The sequence below is a fragment of the Lissotriton vulgaris genome, chromosome 6 (genome assembly GCF_964263255.1).
Source record: "Lissotriton vulgaris chromosome 6, aLisVul1.2, whole genome shotgun sequence".
Taxonomy (NCBI): Eukaryota; Metazoa; Chordata; class Amphibia; order Caudata; family Salamandridae; genus Lissotriton; species Lissotriton vulgaris.
The window spans coordinates 1,229,139,841-1,229,160,295 of record NC_141694.1 but is presented as its reverse complement, the minus strand read 5'-3'; the positions used below and the strand labels follow the sequence as shown (position 1 = coordinate 1,229,160,295).

At 40.2% G+C, this 20,455-nt stretch overlaps 1 protein-coding gene across 1 annotated transcript in view; it reads right to left on the bottom strand.

Annotated features, from left to right (window-relative positions):
* Nucleotides 1-20,455, bottom strand: part of TULP4 (TUB like protein 4) — a 631,050-nt gene that overhangs the window by 209,223 nt on the left and 401,372 nt on the right. The window contains exon 8 of the mRNA XM_086927321.1: nucleotides 19,683-19,917. Within this exon, the coding sequence (XP_086783447.1) occupies nucleotides 19,683-19,917 (235 nt within the window). The remainder of the gene's footprint in view (nucleotides 1-19,682; nucleotides 19,918-20,455) is intronic.

Genomic DNA, 20,455 nt, shown 5'->3' with positions numbered 1-20,455 from the left:
TGAGATGACGAAACACTAGGTATTGGAGCTTGATGCAGAGATGATGCCAACATCAGTTGTGGAACAAGATAAAAACAAAAAATGGAAAATGTATTGAGCATTTGTAATGTTGGCGAGTTAACAAAACGTGAATTTTTATCCAAACCTGACTGTACCACAAGCATAACAATGAAAAACATTTCAGGTGGTTTATTTTGTTTTTTCCATTTATTACACTCACTGTTAAAGTTTCTGATTTAGTTTTAGTTACTTAGTTTTGCTGATGTTTGCAGAGTCAATACTTTCTCCACTGAATTCACCAGAATGCTGCTGCTTTACAAACTTAAGTCCAATTATGAAATGATAAATCTCAGGGATGCCAGGCAACTGTAAGCAGTACCTTAGTGAGCCATACACTAGCCTTGGAGAAGAAACATCAACACCACCAACTAACATCTGTAGATTTCATTTAGGTTTAGTTAGCACATTGTTGCATTGAGACAGAGTTGATAGGCCCTGTAGAAACAAAGTGCTACTGCCTAGATATATGGAAGAACTATTTTTTGCAAAGTTGGTAGCACATTTGCGGAATGATACCAAGGTGGAGATAGTAATCGAACCTGAAGGCCTGGAGCGTCGGTAGCAAGAACATTACTTCTATTATTGGGCACAGCCTTGAGTCAGCTAAGTTTAAGTCTGGCCTGACAGATGAAACTGAATCATCTCTCCATGATTTTTTGAATCTCAAAGGTAATACTCAAATTATTGTTAAGGATTTTAATGACAGTAACCAAGACAAATTTAAAACAGCAGGCACAGATAACGGTAGAATTTTCAAAACCACAAATCTCACACTACAATATAGAACATCAAGTAACTGATTTAAGGAAAAGAGAAAACTAAAGAAAAGAAACTGGCAAATACAGTAGAACCTGATTTTGGAAATGGTACATGAGTGGAGAAATTGGAGATGTGGACTGCGGTACTAAAACTCAGGGATGAAAATTAAATGAAAGTTATAAGTTAAACTTTAAAATGTGTAACAGCGTAGATATTGATTATTCTTTACACAATATATACACTAGATTTGACACTGAAATAATAATATGTACCTTTCACACAATAACGAAAAACATCACAGATACAGGGAAAAAGTTTAATTACTGTGTGGATATGCAAATGACAAAGGAAGCTCAGGGGTACAGAAAGTACTTTAACACCTGCTAGCAAACTCTTCCTCATTTCATCCCTGCCAATCCAAGAAGGGGGAAACCGCTACATAATCTTATGCACAGCATGTGAATCTGGAAACATGGAGAGAAGAAAAAAGAATCCGAAAGATGGCTACCATGCACAGGAACTTCCGTCGGATGTCACGCAGGGGACAGACCTAGCACCAAATGGTGGTCGACAATGCCCACGAAAAAAAAAGAAAAGAAACAGACTTTTCCGGACCAAACCACTAGATGGCAGATAATGTTTGGTAAAAGTATGTGGGGATGCCCATGGTATGGCTGCGCATATAGAGTCTATTGGCACATTTGCCATAAAGTCTAGGATTGCACCCTTTTTCCTTGCTGAATGCACTTTTGGGTGTAAAGTTAGAGTCTTTACCGCTGAGGAGTAGCATGTTTGAACTGTCTTACACAATCCATTGGGGGGTTGATCCTTATGCAACAGGTAAACGCTTTGCTGTACTTTGAGTGTGAGACGAACAATTAGTTCCCCTTACAAAACTGTTTTGTCTCCTGTAGATAATATAGTAACGCTCTCCTTAAGTCCAGGGTATGTAGGCTCCTTTCCAGTCTTGTTCGAAGGTCTTAACCCCTTCCATGCTCATGAAGGAACGGTTCCGTCTTGAGCACATGTGTGCTCATGACGGAACCATTCCATCAAGAGCACACTTTAAAAAAATCCCTCTTATGTAAACAGCAGAGGGATTACCCTTTTATTTTTTTTTTGCTTTGGGAGGTGGGGAAGATCTATCCCAACCTCCCAAAGCATGACTAGGGTTTTCATTGTAATGACGATCTTGCGCATGGCGCGTCGTCGGCATTACAATGAAAGCAAAACTGAAACTTAGTTTCAGTTTCACAGTTTTGGTGCTTGTAGGGCTATTTCAGCCCCCGAGAACCGAAAAACATAGGAGGGGTATCGTTGGGAAGGGGAAAATCTCCCCTCTCCAATGGTACCCTTCCCTAGTGGATCCCTGCTTGGGGATCACCCCAGGAAAAGAGGGACAGAAAGCCTACTAGGAACCAGGGATTTTTGTTTCTCCAAAATTCGGGGCTGGGGCACCCCGAATAGGCATGCTGATGCCCCTCCTAAAAATGCCATAGGCTTTCTGCCCCCCAGGAGGCAGATGGGGGCAGTAGCGCCATATACACTTAGGGGTGGGGGCTGCCCAGAATTGGCATGCCAGTGCCCCCACACCCCGAAAAAATGCTACAGTCTTTCTGCCACCCGGGTGGCAGATGGGGCATTAGCCCCTTATCTGCCCCCCCCCCGAGGAAGAAGGCACCAGGGATTTAATTCCCTCAAAGTTCGGAGTGCCCCCCTGGCCCCCCCCCCGCGGAGGCGGATGGGTGGCAATAGCCCCTTATCTGCCCCCTCGGGGGGGGCAGAAAGCCCAAAAGGCACCAGGGGTAAAAAAAATTCTACAGCTAGGTCCTTTGCAAAAAGGAGTCAGTTTTCACTGTAAAAATGTGTGTCCATGTTGTGTTTTGAGCGGGCAATAGGCCTACCCACACAAGTGAAGTACCTTTTTTCTCAGAAGACTTTGGGGAATGCAGGGTGGGTGGAATGTTGTGTATAAATGCAGATTCCAGAACTTTCCATCACAGAAATGTGAGGAAAATGTTTTTTTTAAGGTTTTTTTTTTTTTACAAAGTTTGAGGTTTGCAAGGGATTCTGGGTAAGAGATCTTGGTGAGAGCCACACAAGGTACCCCACTCTGGATTCCCCTGGGTGTCTAGTTTTCAAAAATGTGTAGTTTTACTAGGTTTCCCTAGGTGCCGGCAGAGGTAGGGTTCAAAATTTACAGCTAGGCACTTTGCCAAGAATGGGTCAGTTTTCACTGTCAAAATGTGGCGTGCCTACCTTGCGTTTTGGGCCATTTCCTGTTGCAGTCACTAGGCCTACCCACACAAGTGAGATACCATTTTTCTCTGAAGACTTTGGGGAATGCGGGGTTGGTCGACGTTTGTGGATCCACCCAGATTTCAGAACTTTCCACCACAGAAATGTGAGGAAAATCTGTGGTTTTCTTTTTTTACAAAGTTTGAGGTTGGCAAGGGATTCTGGGTAACAGAACCTGGTGAGAGACAGACAAGTCACCCCATCCAGTCATCCCCTGGGTGTCTACTTTTAAAAAATGTGTAGGTTTGCTGGGTTTCCCTAGGTGCTGGAAGAGCTGGGGTTCAAAATCTACAGCTAGGCACTTTGCAAAAAAAGGGTTCCTTTTCACGGTTAAAATGTGGTGTGTCCATGTTGCCTTTTGGGCCATTTCCTGTCGCGGGCACTACACCTACCACACAAGTGAGGTACCATTTTTCTCTGAAGTCTTTAGGGAATGCGGTGTGGGTGGAATTTTGTGGATCCATACAGATTCCAGAACTTTCCACAACAGAAATGTGAGGATTTTTTTATTTTATTTTTTTTACAAAGTTTGAGGTTTGCAAGTGATTCTAGGTAACTGAACCTGGTGAGAGCCAGACAATCACCCCATCTTGGATTCCCCTTGGTGTCTAGGTTTCAGAAATGTGTAGGTTTGCTAGGTTTCCTTAGGTGCCGGCAGAGCTAGGGTTCAAAATCTACAGCTAGGCACTTTGCAAAAAAAGGTTCAGGTTTCACTGTAAAAATGTGGTGTGTCCATGTTGCGTTTTGGGCAGTTTCCTGTCGCGGGCCCTACACCTACCTACACAAGGGAGGTACTATTTTTATCAGGAGACTTAAGGCAACAAAGAATTGTAGAGCAACTGTTATTACCTATTGATTTTTAATGGATTTCTGCCTTGCAAATTCAAGACAATGTGTAAAAAAGAAGTCACTTTAAACAATGTCTTTAATTCACATGCTAGTATGGGTGCCCACAATTTGGGAGATGTGCAAATAGGTACTGTTTCTAAACTCTATATTTTGTTCCCATTTCAGAAATACACAGGTGTCTATCATATAATTTTTTCCCTGTTTATATTTTCCCAAATTAATTGCTATTTACCCGCTTCACAATAAATAACCATTGCAAGACGCTGCTCAGTTACTGGCTCTGGGTTCCTCGGGTTCTTGGTGAAACTACAAGTCCTATATATCCCCACAGCCAGAAGGGTCCAGCGGATGTAACGGTATATTGCTTTCAAATATCTGGCATACGTAGTAGAAGTTACAGGTGAAAGCGTTTGTATAAATGGCTGGATTTTTAACTAATTTTCAATTTATCCTATTTTCAACTGTTAGTTTCTATACGAAATCCTTGAAGGATCTACACAAATACCCCTTGTTGAATCCAAAATGTTGTCTACTTTCCAGAAATGTATAGCTTTCCAGGATCCATCCTTGCTTTCATATCCATTTTTAACATTAACTGAAAGCAGGTTGAAAGCACAGAAAACGGCAAAATTAGGCTATGTCCCAGTAAAATGGCAAACTGTGTACAAAATGTTGGTTTTCCGGCAAAAGTCTGCCTGTCCCCGAAAGCTGGGAAGTTGGTGATTCCAACACCACGACCCCTTTGTTGATACCATTTGCAGGGGAAAAAAAAACAGACGCTTTCATCTGTAGCCCTTTTTTCCAATCTTTCTGGAAAAAATAACAACATTTAGCTGTATTTTGGCTAATATCTGGGTCCCCTCAAGAGGAATCAACAAACCCTGGGTACCTTTAAAATCCCCATGATGTTGGAAGAAAAGGACGCAAATTTGCGTGGATACCTTATGTGGTCAAAAAGTTACAGGAGCCTAAGCGCGAACTACCCCACAGGGGAGGGGGGGAAGGGGGAAGGGGCAGAGGCCTAGCAGCGAAGGGGTTAAAGAACACTGATTACTGAAGGCTTTGATTCAAATTAAATTTGCTCACCACCTTGGGTAGGAACTGGGGATTAGTTCTGAAAACAATTTTGCCCTTGTGGATCTGCATATAGGGTTCCTCAATAGTTAATGCTTGGAGTTAACTTACTCTCCGGAGTGATGTTATTGCTATTAAGAAGGCAGTTTTTAGTGTGATATGCCGTAGTTCTGCTTTATGCATAGGTTCGAATGGCTCCGTTATTAGCTGTGCAAAACATTGTTTAAGCTCATCATAGGGGCTGGAGCTTTCTTTGGAGGAGCTATTCTTTTGGAACCTTCTAGAAACCTTTTGGTGAATGGCGATGTGAAAAGCTTTTACATGATGCTCCACTGGTGTATGCCACAATTGCTGCCAAGTGCACCCTGAGTGATGAATAGTTAATTGCACTGTCTAGTAACTGGGTGAGGTAGATTATTGCAGTCTTCTGTGTAGACATTGAATCTAAAGCATTGCTGTCTTTGCACCAAAGGAGATACCTTCTCCATTCAGATGCGTAGTACTGTCTTGTTGTTGGCTTTCTTGCCTTCCTCAGTACCGCCATTGTTCTCAGGGGTAAGTTTAGGTGTCCAAATTCTACATACTCAGGCGCTAGGCTGATTGTTGCTGGTTCCAGGTGGAACACATGTCCCTCTTGCATCGTGAGAAGGTCTCGCTATTCCTTGATCTCGAGCATTTGTCCCCTGGACACCTCAAGCAGATTTGAATACCAGGTTTGTCTCGCCCATTGAGGGGTTATGAGGATAAGGTTTGTTTTTGGTTGCCTGGTCTTCTCCAGTACTCTGTGTAGTAGAGGGATCGGGGGAAAGGCATAGGCAAATCTCTTAGACCAATTTAGTGACCAGGCATTCCCTTCTGACTGGTGGTGTTGAAACCTGGAGGCGAAGAGTTGGCATTTCCTGTTTTCTGCTGTTGCGATAGGTCTATTGTTAGTGTCCCCCAGAGCCTGAAAATCTTGTCTAGACTCTTTTGTTTTATCTCCCATTCATAAGAGCTGCTGTTCTGTCTGCTGAGTTGATCTGCTTCTGTGTTATCCTTTCCAGGTAGGTGAATTGTTTGCTGGTTGATCCTCAGTAGTTTAGCCCATTGCCATATTTCGTGCTAGTTTGCTTAGGGTGAATTACTTTGTTCCTTCTTGTCTTCCCTGTAATGTGCGCTTGAAAAGCTTTCAGTGCTAGTGGCACTATCTTCTTCTCTAGGAAGTTTACATGTTTTATGGAGTCTGAGTTGCTCCATTGTCCCTGAATTCTTAAATTTCCGGTATGCGCTCCAAACCCTTTATGAGATGCAGCTGTTGTGATGGTCACTGAGGGAGTTGTCGTTTTGAAAGGTCTCCCTATGTTTATGCTCTCCATTTTGTCTCCTTCTGTACCTTTTCTGTTACAACCACTAGATCTTCCCAACTCCCGGTGGTCTGTGACCAGTTGTTGGATAGCCATTCTTGTAGTGGGGGCATGTTTAACGTGCATGTGTAATGAGGGGAATGCATGATGCCTATCAGTTTTATGACTGTCCTCACTATCAGAGACTGACCATTCTGGAAGAGGTGAGTCTACTTTCTGATTGCTTGGATCCTTTTTTGAGTCAGGATACGCTTGTGCCATCTTGGAACTGAGTCTTACCCCTAGAAGATCTTTTCCTGTTCTGGGTTTGGAGATTACATTTTGGGGTTTATGGAGAACCCCAGCCTCTAGAGGGTTGTGCTCACTTCTTCAATGTGTCTGTGACATTTTTGTTTTGCCTTCGCCTTTACTAGCCAGTCGTCTAGGTAAGGGTAGACAAATTCCTTTCCTTCTTAGGAATGCTGCCACTGTAGCTGGGCATTTTGTGAAAACTCTTGGTGCAGATTTTATTCTAAATGGTAAGACGCAGGATTGGTAGTGTGTATCTTCGTGCATGAACCTCAGATACCTTTTGTGAGCTTAATTTAGGGGTATGTGCAGGTAGGCATATTTTAAATGTATGGTTGTCTTTTAGATCCCCCTTTGGAGGCCTCGGATTACTTCTAGTAGTGTTTTCATTTTGAAGTGTTGAGTGCGCATAAATTTGTCTATGAATCTGAGATCTAGAATTGGTCCTAATTTGAGATCTTAGTTTGGTGCCAATAAGTATGGTGACTAGATTCCTTTGTTGTGCTCCCATGGTAGCTGGGCATTTTGTGAAAACTCTGGTGCAGATTTTATTCTGAATGGTAAGACGCAGGATTGGTAGTGTGTATCTTCGTGCATGAACCGGAGATACCTTTTGTGAGCTTGATTTAGGGGTATGTGCAGGTAGGCATATTTTAACCACTTGGCTGCTAATGACAAGGGTAACTCGTCATGCCCCTCCCATTCATTTCAATGGAAATCTCATTAAATGAGCTGAATTCCCTTAGCAGCCAAGTGGTTAAATGTATGGTTGCCATTTAGATCCCCTTTTGGAGGCCTCGGATTACTTCTAGTAGTGTTTTCATTTTGAAGTGTTGAGTGCGCATAAATTTGTCTATGAATCCGAGATCTAGAATTGGTCCTAATTTGAGATCTTAGTTTGGTGCCAGTAAGTATGGTGAGTAGATTCCTTTGTTGTGCTCCCATGGTATATTTATTTATTGCCTGCTTCTGTAAGAGTTCCTTTACCTCTTACTTTAACTTTAAAAGCACTGTTTTTCGAAACTTCTTCTCTTTTGGGGGGGTTAGTGGTGAAATGTTTATTAGTGCTAAACAATATCTGTGCACACCACAGTTAAAACCCATTCGTCTGTGGTGATCCTTTCCCATTCTTGTGGATATTGCACTATCCTGTCTCCCACTGAAGTTATGTGGGGGCCTGTATTGTATCCGAGTCACCTGCTGCCTGTTCCTCTCCCACTGAATAACTGTCCTCATCCCTTACCTCTATCACGAAAGGGCTGCCTAGAGGGTTGTTGCCAGTATTGATATCCGGACTGATGAGTTGCCTGCGTTTGTTGTTGCTGATGCTGCCCTGCAGAGAAAATGTCCCCTTCCTGCGGGTTTCCTGAGATTACTTCCTTCCCTTCTGAAGGAGCCTCTGTACTGCAGGGCACCTATCGCCCTTGCTGTTTCGTTGTATTTTCTAAGTTTTTGTAAGGAATTGTCTACCTCTTGGCCGACCAAGGTGACTCCTGTAAAAGGCTTATTTGTTATAGTGGTTTGGTCTTCCCTGTTTGAAGCCCGAAATTCTGAGCCAGGTTTGTCTTCTGAGGATTGTGCCTGTACACATCTGTCTATTGGCTGTATTGGCTGCATCCAGGGCTGACTTTAGGCATGTGTTTCCAATATTTTTTCCCTCCTAAATGATTGACTTTGCTCTTTTATTGTCATCCTCTGGGAGCTTTTTCGTTAGCTCCTCAATCTCGTCCCACTGTTGGTGTCCATATCTACTGAGGAAAGCATTTGAATTGGCAATACGCCATTGTGTTGCAGCCTCTCTCTCCATTTTCCTATCCACCATATCCAGTCTTTTGCTCTCTCTCTCTGGAGGTGGGCCAGAGAAAGAGCAAGTGTTGCTCCTCCTTAATGTGGTGACGATGATAGACTCTGCCACTGTATTCCTCTGTATATACTTAGAGTCCTTTGAAGAGGGTTTATATTTCTTCTCCACTCTTGGGTGACGCCCTTTGTAGAGGCTGGCTTCTTAAACGTTCTTTGCCATGGTCCAGTATACTTGGTAGTATTGGGAAGAACTGGTTTCCCTTGGCAGATGGCATTAGTGTCTCTATAAGAAAACATGAGTCTCTTTCCCCTTCTCTAAGGGCACACCGAAAGTGTTTGCTACCCTTTTCACTAAACTATTGTAGAAGGCAATTATGTCAGGTGGCGAAGCCCTCGAGGGGTAACTAAAAAACTCCTCCTCTAGTCTCTCAGTGTTGAGGTCATTCCATTCTTCCTAAAAGCTCTCTGCTGCTTTTTCCGCTTCTGGGCTGTCTAATTCCTCTTCGGCCTCCTCCTCCTAAGGTTCTGGAGTTGCCGGTGCCTCAAGAGGAATCTCCTCCTCTTTGACGACTGATGTCGTGGAAGGTGTGAAAGGAATCCTGTTGTGAGTTTTCAGCACAAATACGGAGCAGGCCTGGCAGTCTTCTTCATTGTGGTCCCTAGGATGGCAGAGGTTACAAACTTTGTGTGGGTCGCGTTTTGCAAACTTGTGATTGGCAGTTTGGACAAAATTTAAATGGGGTATTTTCCATGACCCCTACTTTGCTTTATTCTCCGGCTACGTGTGTTATTCCAATGGATGTTATGAAGACTAATGAGAAGTTTAGCATTTCTATTGATTTCAATTGCAGGGAGTTCTCCCAAACTCGACATTAGTGCAAATCAGCGTTGATAAGTGTTGTATGCTTGTAAGTTTCAGTATAAGTACCTATCATCATAAAGAACATATAGTAAGGACAAAAATGTTGCTTTAATGATTTATAGAATTAGTTTACCTGTTGCTACTTTTAAAATTTGTATGAGTAGGCCATATTTAGGATTTTTTTTATATAATAACTACTGACAAAACAATTATTATTTCTTAATTTGAAACATTTGATCTACCTTTCCATGGTCTCAATAGTTATTAATGAGTTGATTCACTAAAAGATGATGATTTCAATGCATTGAACTTTTCTTGCTTAGGCTCCATTATTTCATGGCCTAGCAAAATAAACTTTGACATGTTTCTTTGAGATGTTGCTCTAACTGTCCCCGCTTAAAGTAACAATTTGACTTTGAATTAAGCCTTATTCCTTGTGTGTGTGTGAATTGGTGGGAACCGATCCATAGACTATACCCATGAAAGAGCTACAAATACTTTTTGTAACTAACCTGTGAGGATGGCAAAGACTTTTGTTTCTCATGACTAGCTTGGGAAACAATGCGGAAGTAGCAAATGGTACATGACAAATGGAAGACGACCGCCCAATGAACAGACCACTGAGGTCCAATCGCTGATGTAACAACTGCATCATCTATACTATAAAGAAGATCTCCCTGAAGAGGAGAACTAGAGGATGAGGATTCGATTGGAGACGTAGATCGAAGAGCTCTCTTACATTTCAGCTCTTTTTAATCAACAACTTGGAATACTTTTTCAGCTGCTGCTGTAATTGCTGATCAATTTGGATCATTTCCTTGCCGACAACCTGCACTCTTTTGGATAGATTTAGTGAGATACTAAATCTGAACTTAACCATTTTTTGTTCATTCACCATGTTCATGAACATTTCCCTAGAGGACTTTAACTTTATCCTTTGACCCTTTCCTGAATGAGTTGGTTCCTCCTTTAAACCATCTTCCCTACTTCATTGGTAGTTGGAATCTATAATGCTTAAACCATCCTCTTTGAAATTGTTCGACTAAATGTGTAGTTGTACTCTTTGTTATTGGCATTCTAACTGAGCTACATAAAATGTTGCTTGTTTTATGGATCAATAATACAATAAGCAATTTATCAAAATGTATCAAAATGTGTCTGAGACTGATATTGTGTCCTGATGTTCTTTCTTTAAACTGTGCTATTTAGTATTAATTCTAAATTCGTAATAGAGAGAGTCGTAGATTATTTTCAGAGCATAAAGTTCTGCTTCTTCTATTCTATGTTGCCACTGCAGAACTCCTAGTGTGTGATTCTGGCTAGACTGAACTTCTTCAGATGGTTGGGTCTACTTATTCCAATACTTTATATTTACAGTTCTGGGAGTAATTTATTTAAATCTCATTTCGAACTTGTGAGTTGACCACTAATTGATGATCCTCATTGGGTGGCTAACCGTGGTGTGGACATCCTGAAGTCTCACCCCTCACTACGACCTAGAGTGATTCATCAGAGGACCAATGCCTCTATGGGTATAGTGTAAATCTGTATTCAGTAGAAATTCACAAAAGATAGTTTGAAGGGCCCAGTGAGGAAGTTGAAGTAGAGAAAAAAGTTTCTGCTGCACCAAGGATAAGAGGAGACGAAGGGTGCAGAGGGGCAAGATAGGATTTAGATACTGGCTGTCTTGCTTGAAGCAACGTTTCAGGATCTGAAATAATAGTCGTTGATGAGGAAAATCCATAACGTGTATCATCTCCCCATTTAGTCAGTTCAAATGCTTTAGGTTAAACTTTAATGATATTATAACAGGTGAGGGTTTACAGCATACATGCTGCATCACTAAACCTCTGGCTTGAAATATGTAAAGTGTCTTTGAATAAAAAAAATCATTTAAAGAAGTTCTTTCTTAGATTTGTATGTATATGTATAGGCATTTATATAGCGCACTACTTACCCGGAGGGTCCCAAGGCGCTTCGACCGCTGCGAAACCCTTCCTGGCTTCCCTGAGAGATGGTCCCTTAATGGGTATCTCCAGGGTGAGACCAGGCATCCCCGGCGGTCTGGTGGGGCCGTTAGTGAAGATGAGGCAAGCTAATGCCCAGAGTTGCCGAGTGTGATCGCTGATCAGAGTGGGCACCGAGGCGAGAGAATTATCGAGTCCGCTGACCCTGGTCCAGAAACCTGCCGCGCCGGGAATCGAACCCTGGTCCCGGGCCGTCCTCTGCTCTCGGGTCTGCCGCCTCTAACCAGTGAGCCACACTACCTCACTCACTCAGATTTAAAAGCTGCATGCATTCATAGGTGGTTCTAGAAGATCTAGCCAAACGTTGGTTAATACTGTAAGAAAAATTATATAACTACAATAACTAAAAGGAGGCCTCCGAACTGCTATCAAAATTTGCCAACCATGTTATGACTGATTGAGATTGATGTGATAGAAAGAAGACTGATTTTGAAGTCCAGTCTGGCTACTTAAAATGACAAATGATAATTCACCCATCTGTAGATGTTCTATCAGATTTCATTATTAAGTCTACTGTGTTGATACTCAATGAGGCCTAGACAATCTCTTCATTTGTGACTTCTGCACAATACTTTCCACATGGGAGATCCAGGTTTAAGTTTTTTGGGGGAAGATAGAGGGTGTGAAGGGGAGGTTGGGGTGGGAGACAGTGGGTAAAGACTATGAGAGTTAGATCAGTGAAAACTGTAATTATACTCATGCTCAACTAGACATTTGGTTCAAATGATTTACTATGATACTGTAAGAGGTCTGTGCTCCATGACTACTCATGCAAGAAACAATGAGGAATAGGGTAGTGTCTTGGAACGCTAATGGTCTCATGGAGGGTATGAATTGGAAGCTATTTTAACCTACTGACAGACACAACATAATATAAAGTTTACTGGATATCCCTCTGACTAAAGCTCTGCAAGCACTGTTTGGACAGTGTGAGCGGACATAGTAATACCATCAAATAAAACACTATGCGGATGATTATACTTATCAGCTCTCTGCACAAATACAGGTAGTGGAAAACTCCTTATACACGACAAACAATGGATGAGGCGAAGTTTAGTAAAGGTCCATTCTATCCACACTAAAACAATAGACAAGTTTACCCATGCCAGGAACCTGTTTTGGGGCGCAAATCATCAGTCTTGGGAGTACCCAAGAAATATTCACAGAAGTGACTATACAGGGGTTTCTATATTCCCTCATTATTTGGGGTTTACTTTTTATTCTGCTAGGCATATTTGCTCTTTGAGATTTAAGTATATCCTAATATTAGTAAATATCAAAGACAGTTAAACAATATGTTGAGCATACACAATGTTAATTTAATTGCATGAACTACTCTGGTGTTTACAAATCTTTCACAGAAGCCGAGGATGAGTGCTAAATATTTGCTGGAAAGCACCTCACTATCAGATATTGCAGCACATATTTAGTGTTACATTGAACATTTCTATGCTAAATTTAAGACCAGCTTTGAGCAGATACTACGGAACAGATGTAAAGCTTTTTTTCAGTAGTTCTATTATTTATTACAAAGATTTCCTGGGAAAAAATGATTTACGTGAACTGGAGCAGGCAATGCAATACAAAGGATGAAAGCGTATTCAAAATTGGTCATGTGAATATAATCGTGAAAACCGCTCCTTACACTTTGTAATGGCAAAAGCACAAGCGAGTGTGTAAATACATATTTAAAGCCAGAGTTGATGCATACATATCTGTGGTGAAACTTGTAGTCTCTGTGAAGGTCTGACAAGACAGAATATGCATTCTTTATCTTCAACAATAGACTATATAAAGAAGATAAAAAACCTGTTGTCAATTTAAAAAGCCTATAACAGGCAACACAGGACAACCTATCGGCAAAGTCAGTACAGCCCAAGCAGAGTGTGTCAAAACAGCATGGATGCTGTCTGTTGGGAGATCTAGAACACATAAACTGAAGGGATCATTGCCATAGCCACTTTTCAATTGAACTATATAGGAGAACAGGGCAAATATCACATGACTTGGCTAACTGCAAAAGAGTGTCCTATTCTCCTCAAATCTAATCTAACAATATTAGTCATGTGTGGAAACTCTGAAATCCTTTCCGAAATATCATTTGGCAATTAGTGGACAGTTACCAATGAGAATTTGTGCATGGTAGATCCTTGGTCAAGCATACAGGAAATTTACTGTACATTTCAGATAAGCAATGAATACATGTCTAATGCTTGAAAGGTTTTTGATCTTGATAAGTGGGCACCCTTGTAGAAGAATCAGACTAGTTTTAGATTCAGGAATATATTTTTCAATAGAAGAAGAAAAAACTAATTCATCTGAGCAGTAGATGCATAATAAGTGAAAGGAGCCGTTGGATTGTTAAATAAGTCCGATGGGAAAGAGTCATAGAACAACAGGATACAACCTAATGAAAGAGTTCCAACAGAGATAAAGATCTCATCAAAGGTACAAAGCTCTTAAGCATGAATTGAGGTCTTTGCCAAATACAGTCACTAGATCAATGCTCTCCGCTAAACCTAAAGCTGTCAACAAGTATATTATTAACATGATTAAGTGAGGCTTCATGAAACACACACTCATTTCTTGTCTGGTTATTGCATAAAAATGGCATTTGTTTTCAAATTAAAAAAACATGCGCACAGTGCACAGAATGCAGATACAAGAGGGGTCAGTGAAAAGTTATTATAGTATATTTGATAAAAGTAAACACCCACTATTTGTATGGATTAACAAACAACTAAAAAGAAACACTCCAAATTAAATGTATTTCCAGACAATTCCTCAATGAGATCATGAATTAAGAAGAGGAACTGGGAGTCCTGACAGAAGGCTACAACCTTTGAGTCAAAGCTCTTCCCATCCAATCCCATCTGTGGGCACAGTCTTCAATTCTAACAAAAGTATTTTGAACTTGTCTTAAACTACTAGTTTTACCAAATCACTGTCATTTTTGGCAAAAGTGGGCATCATCCTTCAATGTCACCTGGCCATGATTTAGGATACCTTAACATTGACTGTTTCCAGGTATAAGCAACCTACCCCTCCTTGGTTCAACCCACACTGTGAAATTCTATCCCAGTTTTTATCCCATTACTTAAAATATATTCTTGCTATTGTAGCCCTAATGCTAATGTGTCTCTGCAAGTTCATTATTTCAACCTCATCTATTTTGTGTGACTGATGCAGTTAAGGCCAAATGGCCGACATTTGTTTTTAATAAACTTGAAAGTTAACTAATTTAACATAATAATTTGGGAATTCTCAAGAACTTGTTTAACCCAAAATTGACAGAAGTTGTTTACCCCAAGTTGAACCATGGTTAAGCGCAAAAAAAGGGGCATACACCCTTTTATAACTAGAGAACTTTATAACTAGAGATATAAGCATTAACACCACTGAAGAACTCCCCATTTATACATCTTCAGAACTTATTTTAGCGGACTAACTTTGTCTTATATTTGAAGCTATTATCAAGGACCATTTGCAACCTCTAAATGATAAACTGGATCTTACTAAATCCCAGATTAATTCAATTGGAATCCCACCTTGTGTCACACTATCTTCATCGACCTTGCCAATCGCGTTTGGGGCTCCTTCTAATCCTTCTGTGATGTTCGTTGAGCAAGCGGGAACAATTCCAGTCCCAATCGGAATACATTGGGGACTTATCCTGTAATCCCAACAAGCCTCTTGCCAGACATGCTTAAACACACTTGAGGGAAGAAAGTGGCACCAAGGCTTCTGTCTCCTCTTGCACCCTCAGCTTACTGGCCGTAGTGTTGCCCGTATGTGTTGATTTTGGCAAATGTTTCGAAGCTGCACACTAACTCTCTCGAAAGACCAGCCGTGGTTAATATTTTTAGCAATCCCCGACAGTTCAGTAATCTGCTACCACAATTTAAGACAGCTGTAGGCATAAGTAGATCTGGGCTTATTTTACTGGCCACCCAAGCATTATATATAATCTACTACTCCATGCAACCATCACATCAAAATTTTGCTACTGATTCCACCTTGCAGACTACCAATAGGTTCTCAGCACTGCAGAACACGTACGAGTTTGACTGACAATATAACATAACTTTATGTTAATCCCTAATCAAGAAAGTTAACTTCATTGCTGAAGATTTGTGCTTTAACATATCCTCTATACCACTGCCCTTTTTGCACATCATCAGCATCATTAGCTGCAATATAGCAACATTAATTCCAAACTGCAACCATCTGATTGACTTTCTTTTATTTACTAATTTGACATGGTCACTGTTCCACCCTTTCTTTGTACAGCTATGCCTGTTTTTTAATCCCCGCTGTGTACTCACTCTCAGGTCGAGCAAAAGGGGGTCATACGTCGTGGTTCAAGATTTCATTAAATGTTATTATATACCCTATAGTTGCACACAGAAAGATATATGTATTTTTTTTGTAAACAGCTCTTTTAATTTAGGTTTTTGCCTCATTAATTTTTACAGTGATGTCTTCTCAAATTCAAGTAACCGTAATTTTTGTACACCATTTAACATTATTGATAATCTGTCTAATCACTCTAAATTTTCTCAACAAGGGTTTCATATGATTCTTGGTGGTGATTTCACCTGCAAACTTTATTTACATACGGTTTGGACCTTCCTACTTCCCACAAGTTAAATGCGGTCACCTATGCCTGACAAGATTCCGGAGGTGTTAAACAGGGAAACTATGTTTTAGCACAAGATTTGATCAACACCAATGCGTGCAACTACAATTCAAAAGTGTTCCTACTTTTTTTTGTCAGAGTTGCGCTTCCTTTAATCAACTACATTTTTCAGTCCAGTGGACTTAAGTACTATTGTGGGGCTTGTGACACAATTGTTAATAATTGGGGGGACCATAATCATTTATGTCTTACCATTTTATCTCTGAACCCCCAATGTGTGTAGAGCCGCTGAGGACCATAACTGTTTCATGCCAAAAATAACTGTCTGAGGTAAGCATGGAATATACCTAACCCTAGCAGGTTATTTAAAGCCCTGGTTAAGTGCAATTTAAGTCTTTTTAATATAGCTGCATAGCCAGCCGTTGCGGGATATACCGGCTATTAAAGGCCCGCTCCAATGTTAAAGGCCCGAGCCGAAGGCGAAAAACACTTGTAAAACATTGGAATGTTGCTCTGTGGGCCTTTACTGGCCCGTACAAGCATGATGCACTCCATTGTCTTCAATGGAGTTCCCAACATTCCAATGTTCTAATATTTGTTTAATGGATGTAGTAGCACATGACATAATTTCTACAACTTTTACAGACTTGTATAAATTGATTTATACATCACTACTTAAATCTGTTTAGCCAATACGGTCCCTTTTCCCTGGATGGTTTGATGCTGCATGTTCTCTTTCCAACAAGTGCATGTGCAGAGCTCTCTCTAAGAAGCTAAGAGACAAAAAGGAGGTGACTATTTGCAAGGTCCAACATATGGCCTCATTAATAAATAGGAAATATAAGATAAAAAGGAGTAACTTGGTGTTATTGCTGTCTGCTTGCAAATTATTAATAGGGACCAGTAATAGTGCTTTTCCTACATGAGCACTCATATTACTGCTGACCAATGGCATATTGATTTTTCTGGAATATATAGACTCAATTCGAATGATAACAAGTACCCCAGTGCTTTATGCCTCCTGAAACTGGAAATACACTTACCTTTGAATACCAGGCGGTAGTACAGGCTTTACAAGAGAGTCCCTCCACCAAAGCCCCAGGGCCAGACGGGGTGCCTTTGGATTTATTCAAATACAACATAGATATGTGTGCCTCTTCTCTACTCAATGTTGTTAATAGTTTGTGAATTTACATTAACCCCATTCTTGGTCAGAATCAATAATAGTTGCAATTTTTAAAAAGGCAATTGTCTCTAATCTTGTTGTTATAGGCCCATCTCCTGCATCGATTCCACTGTAAAAATCTGTAAAAATAAGTCGTAGAATAATTTTTAACAGAATAAAGGTTTTGGCCAATGAACCGAAAGTTCTTATCTCTTTCCAATACGGCTTCTGAGAGGGTCAAGACACATTGGAGCAACGTCTAAATCTCCGTCTTACTATTTGTAAATACACCATTGCCAAACGCTGCCCTTTATACCTAGCCTTCAAGTGCCTGTATTGCACATTTGACCCTGTCAATCGATCAAAATTATGACAACAATTACAAGAGATGTGCCTAGATGTTGTCTTGATGAACTTTCTATCAGACCTGCATCATAAACACATTACTAAGATCAGGTTTGGACGTAATTAAGAACGTTCCAATATTTTAGATTTAGAATGTGGTGTCCAACAAGACAACTTGTCCCTATTCTATTTATTTGCTATATCACCAAATTGAATATTTACCTAGACAAATGTTGCATGGATATGCCAAGGTTCAACTCTAAACCCATCCGTACCATACTCTATGCAGATGATGCTGTTCTCTCAACTTGAACTCTTTTAGGTTTGGCCGCAGCTTTTATTTGTTTGATGTCAGACTTAAACCTTAAAACTAATTTTAAGTCCCACATAATGTCATGTGGTCCCAACAATACAATGCTGTTTACCTTTCCAATGAACAATAACAACTTAGTAAAGGTATGCAATTTCGAATATCTTTTGAAGTAGTTTTTGATTCTACTTATGCCTGAAGCACAAATCTTACATTTAGATGCCTAAAAATTAGCCAATATCTGTGCGTGTTGATGTATCCTCTGGCAAACCCATAGCTCCCCTGCTAGAAATGTATAAATCTTAATCCGTTTCAAATGCTACTTCTGGGGCAGAGGTTTAGGGATACTGGCCATCACCTGCAGAGGGAAGAAAACTGTTTTTGCATTTTTCTTTCCCTCCCACCTAGCATGCTGTACTTTGGGTGACACGAGAAGTTGGGATTGCCTTGTTTCGAATTTAGAACTGGTACTATTCTCCACATGAAGTTTCCCTCTTGGCTAATACAGCAGTACTAGTGTTCGTCTTTGTTCTTGAGACAGCGGTTTGGAAACATTTGCATTTAACTTTTTTTGTGTGCAAATTCTACGAAGTATATTACAACAGATTTTTCATCCCGCTGTTAAAATGTTACAATTTTACTAAATTTAGGCCAGCTTTGTGTTGCATACAGATGCTACAGGATGATATTGTTGGTTTTATTCTGGGCTTCTTTTAAATATCCATTGTATGCTGTAAAAAAGCAATGTTTTTAAAATCCAATTTTGATTGCATATTATTTTATCTGAATATACTTTTATGATTATTAAAAATAGAAGTGAAATTTACTGATGTAGACAAATCGTAATTCATTATTTTAACAAAGACTACATCTTTCTTAAAAGTTTTGTTTTGATAGATCCTGAGTTTATCAGTTTATTTTGACTTAAATTTGTACAGATCTTGCTTTTCCCAGGGCATTTAAAATGCTAGGCCACTTAGCTACCTAATTCCCCCAACGTCGTATTTTTGTTAGAACACAAATGATGGGTCAAATAGAAAACATACCCTTTGCCATTTTCAGTTGAAAGTCTTTCTTGCATATCTATGTATATGAACAGAATGGCATCACAGTTTAATGGATAGTTTTAGACCGTCCAGACTATCTTGAGGAAATTATTAGGACCTGATCTGTTGAAGTATCTCTGTTTTTCTACAAGCATCATTAAAACTAGCCTATTAACTTGAGCTTTGGGAGTCAAGAAAATGTCCCTTGTGAGTCACAGAACAGTGCAGTTGACTCTTGACATAATTTGGATACAAAAAAAATGACAATATGCATGATAAATATTCAAGATGGCAGACAGTTTTGGGTAATTTTTCTGGACTTTTTTTTTTTAATTCTTTCTCTTCTAAACTTTTAAAGGTGTAATTTCACTACTCTTCCTATTTCCCAATTCTATTTATCTTTCTGAGTTGTGGTGATCATGATGGCAATGAATGTAACTAACTGGGTGATCTGCAACAAACAGCGAACAATGACAATTAGTTGTGGTAAGGAACTATTTTTCTGGTTTACCTTTTTGTGCCAGTGATTAATCCCAATATATTGGTGGATTCACAGAAATCCTTCAAGATCTAGATATGGCCTACACAGTGCTAGGTGGGAGTTCTAACTATGGCATATGTAGTAGGGGTTACACTGCCACATGGCAATTACAGATGAATGCCCAGGGTTCAATGTTAAAACATGGCCCAAAATGATACAACAGAAAATTGAATGCACTTACTCCAAACTTAAAACAAAGTACATGATGTGCTTCAAGAAAAGAAAATGCTAAACAACAAGCAACTAAGGGATTATTTAGCATTTCTTAGGTACCTGCTTTTCCATCAGTTTTGGGATCCATGATGACAAATTCAGGGCGCAGTTTACTGATTCTGCGCCCTTTCAAGATTGGGACCAGCCCACCAAGGTACTCTAGGTACAGCGTGTAACAGGGACCTCCGACCTCAGGGTCATCTTCCGTCCTCTTCATAGTGCAGTGCAGCCTTTCATTGCCACCCGTGGGGTAACTGACGAAATCCCGCATGTTATTCGGGTCTGGAATGGGAGGCTGCAAGAAAGAAAGATCAAGACCTTCCTAAGCAAATAAAAGTACATTTAACAAACAGTTAAAGGTCTTAAATCACATGAAATAGTAAAAAAATAAAACGTCAGATTTAGCCAGGTATATTATAAGAAGTCCTTTATTGCAGCCTCTTTAGGGACCTCAAGACTACATGTGGCGATGGACCTCACGTCAATACCAATGGCAAAGCAGAGGTGCTTTGGCGGTACATTTACACAAAACTCAGACCTGAACTGAACTTGGGTGAGTATCAACATTTTTCTTTCTCCAGGGGAACCTGAATGACATCAAATAATGAAAAGAAGCTTGCACTGTCTATCTGGTCAGTTCGAACAGAGGTTTAAAATACCCCTCTATTGATCCGTATCCCAGTAAAAGTCTTTATTTTTCGTGTACAACACTCTGAAAGATTGCTCTTTGCAGCTTCAGGCTAATCTCATAGAGCAGACATACATGGTGATACGAGTTACAGGAGACTGAAACAAAACATGGGCTTTCTCAAATGATGTGGACTTTTAGTATA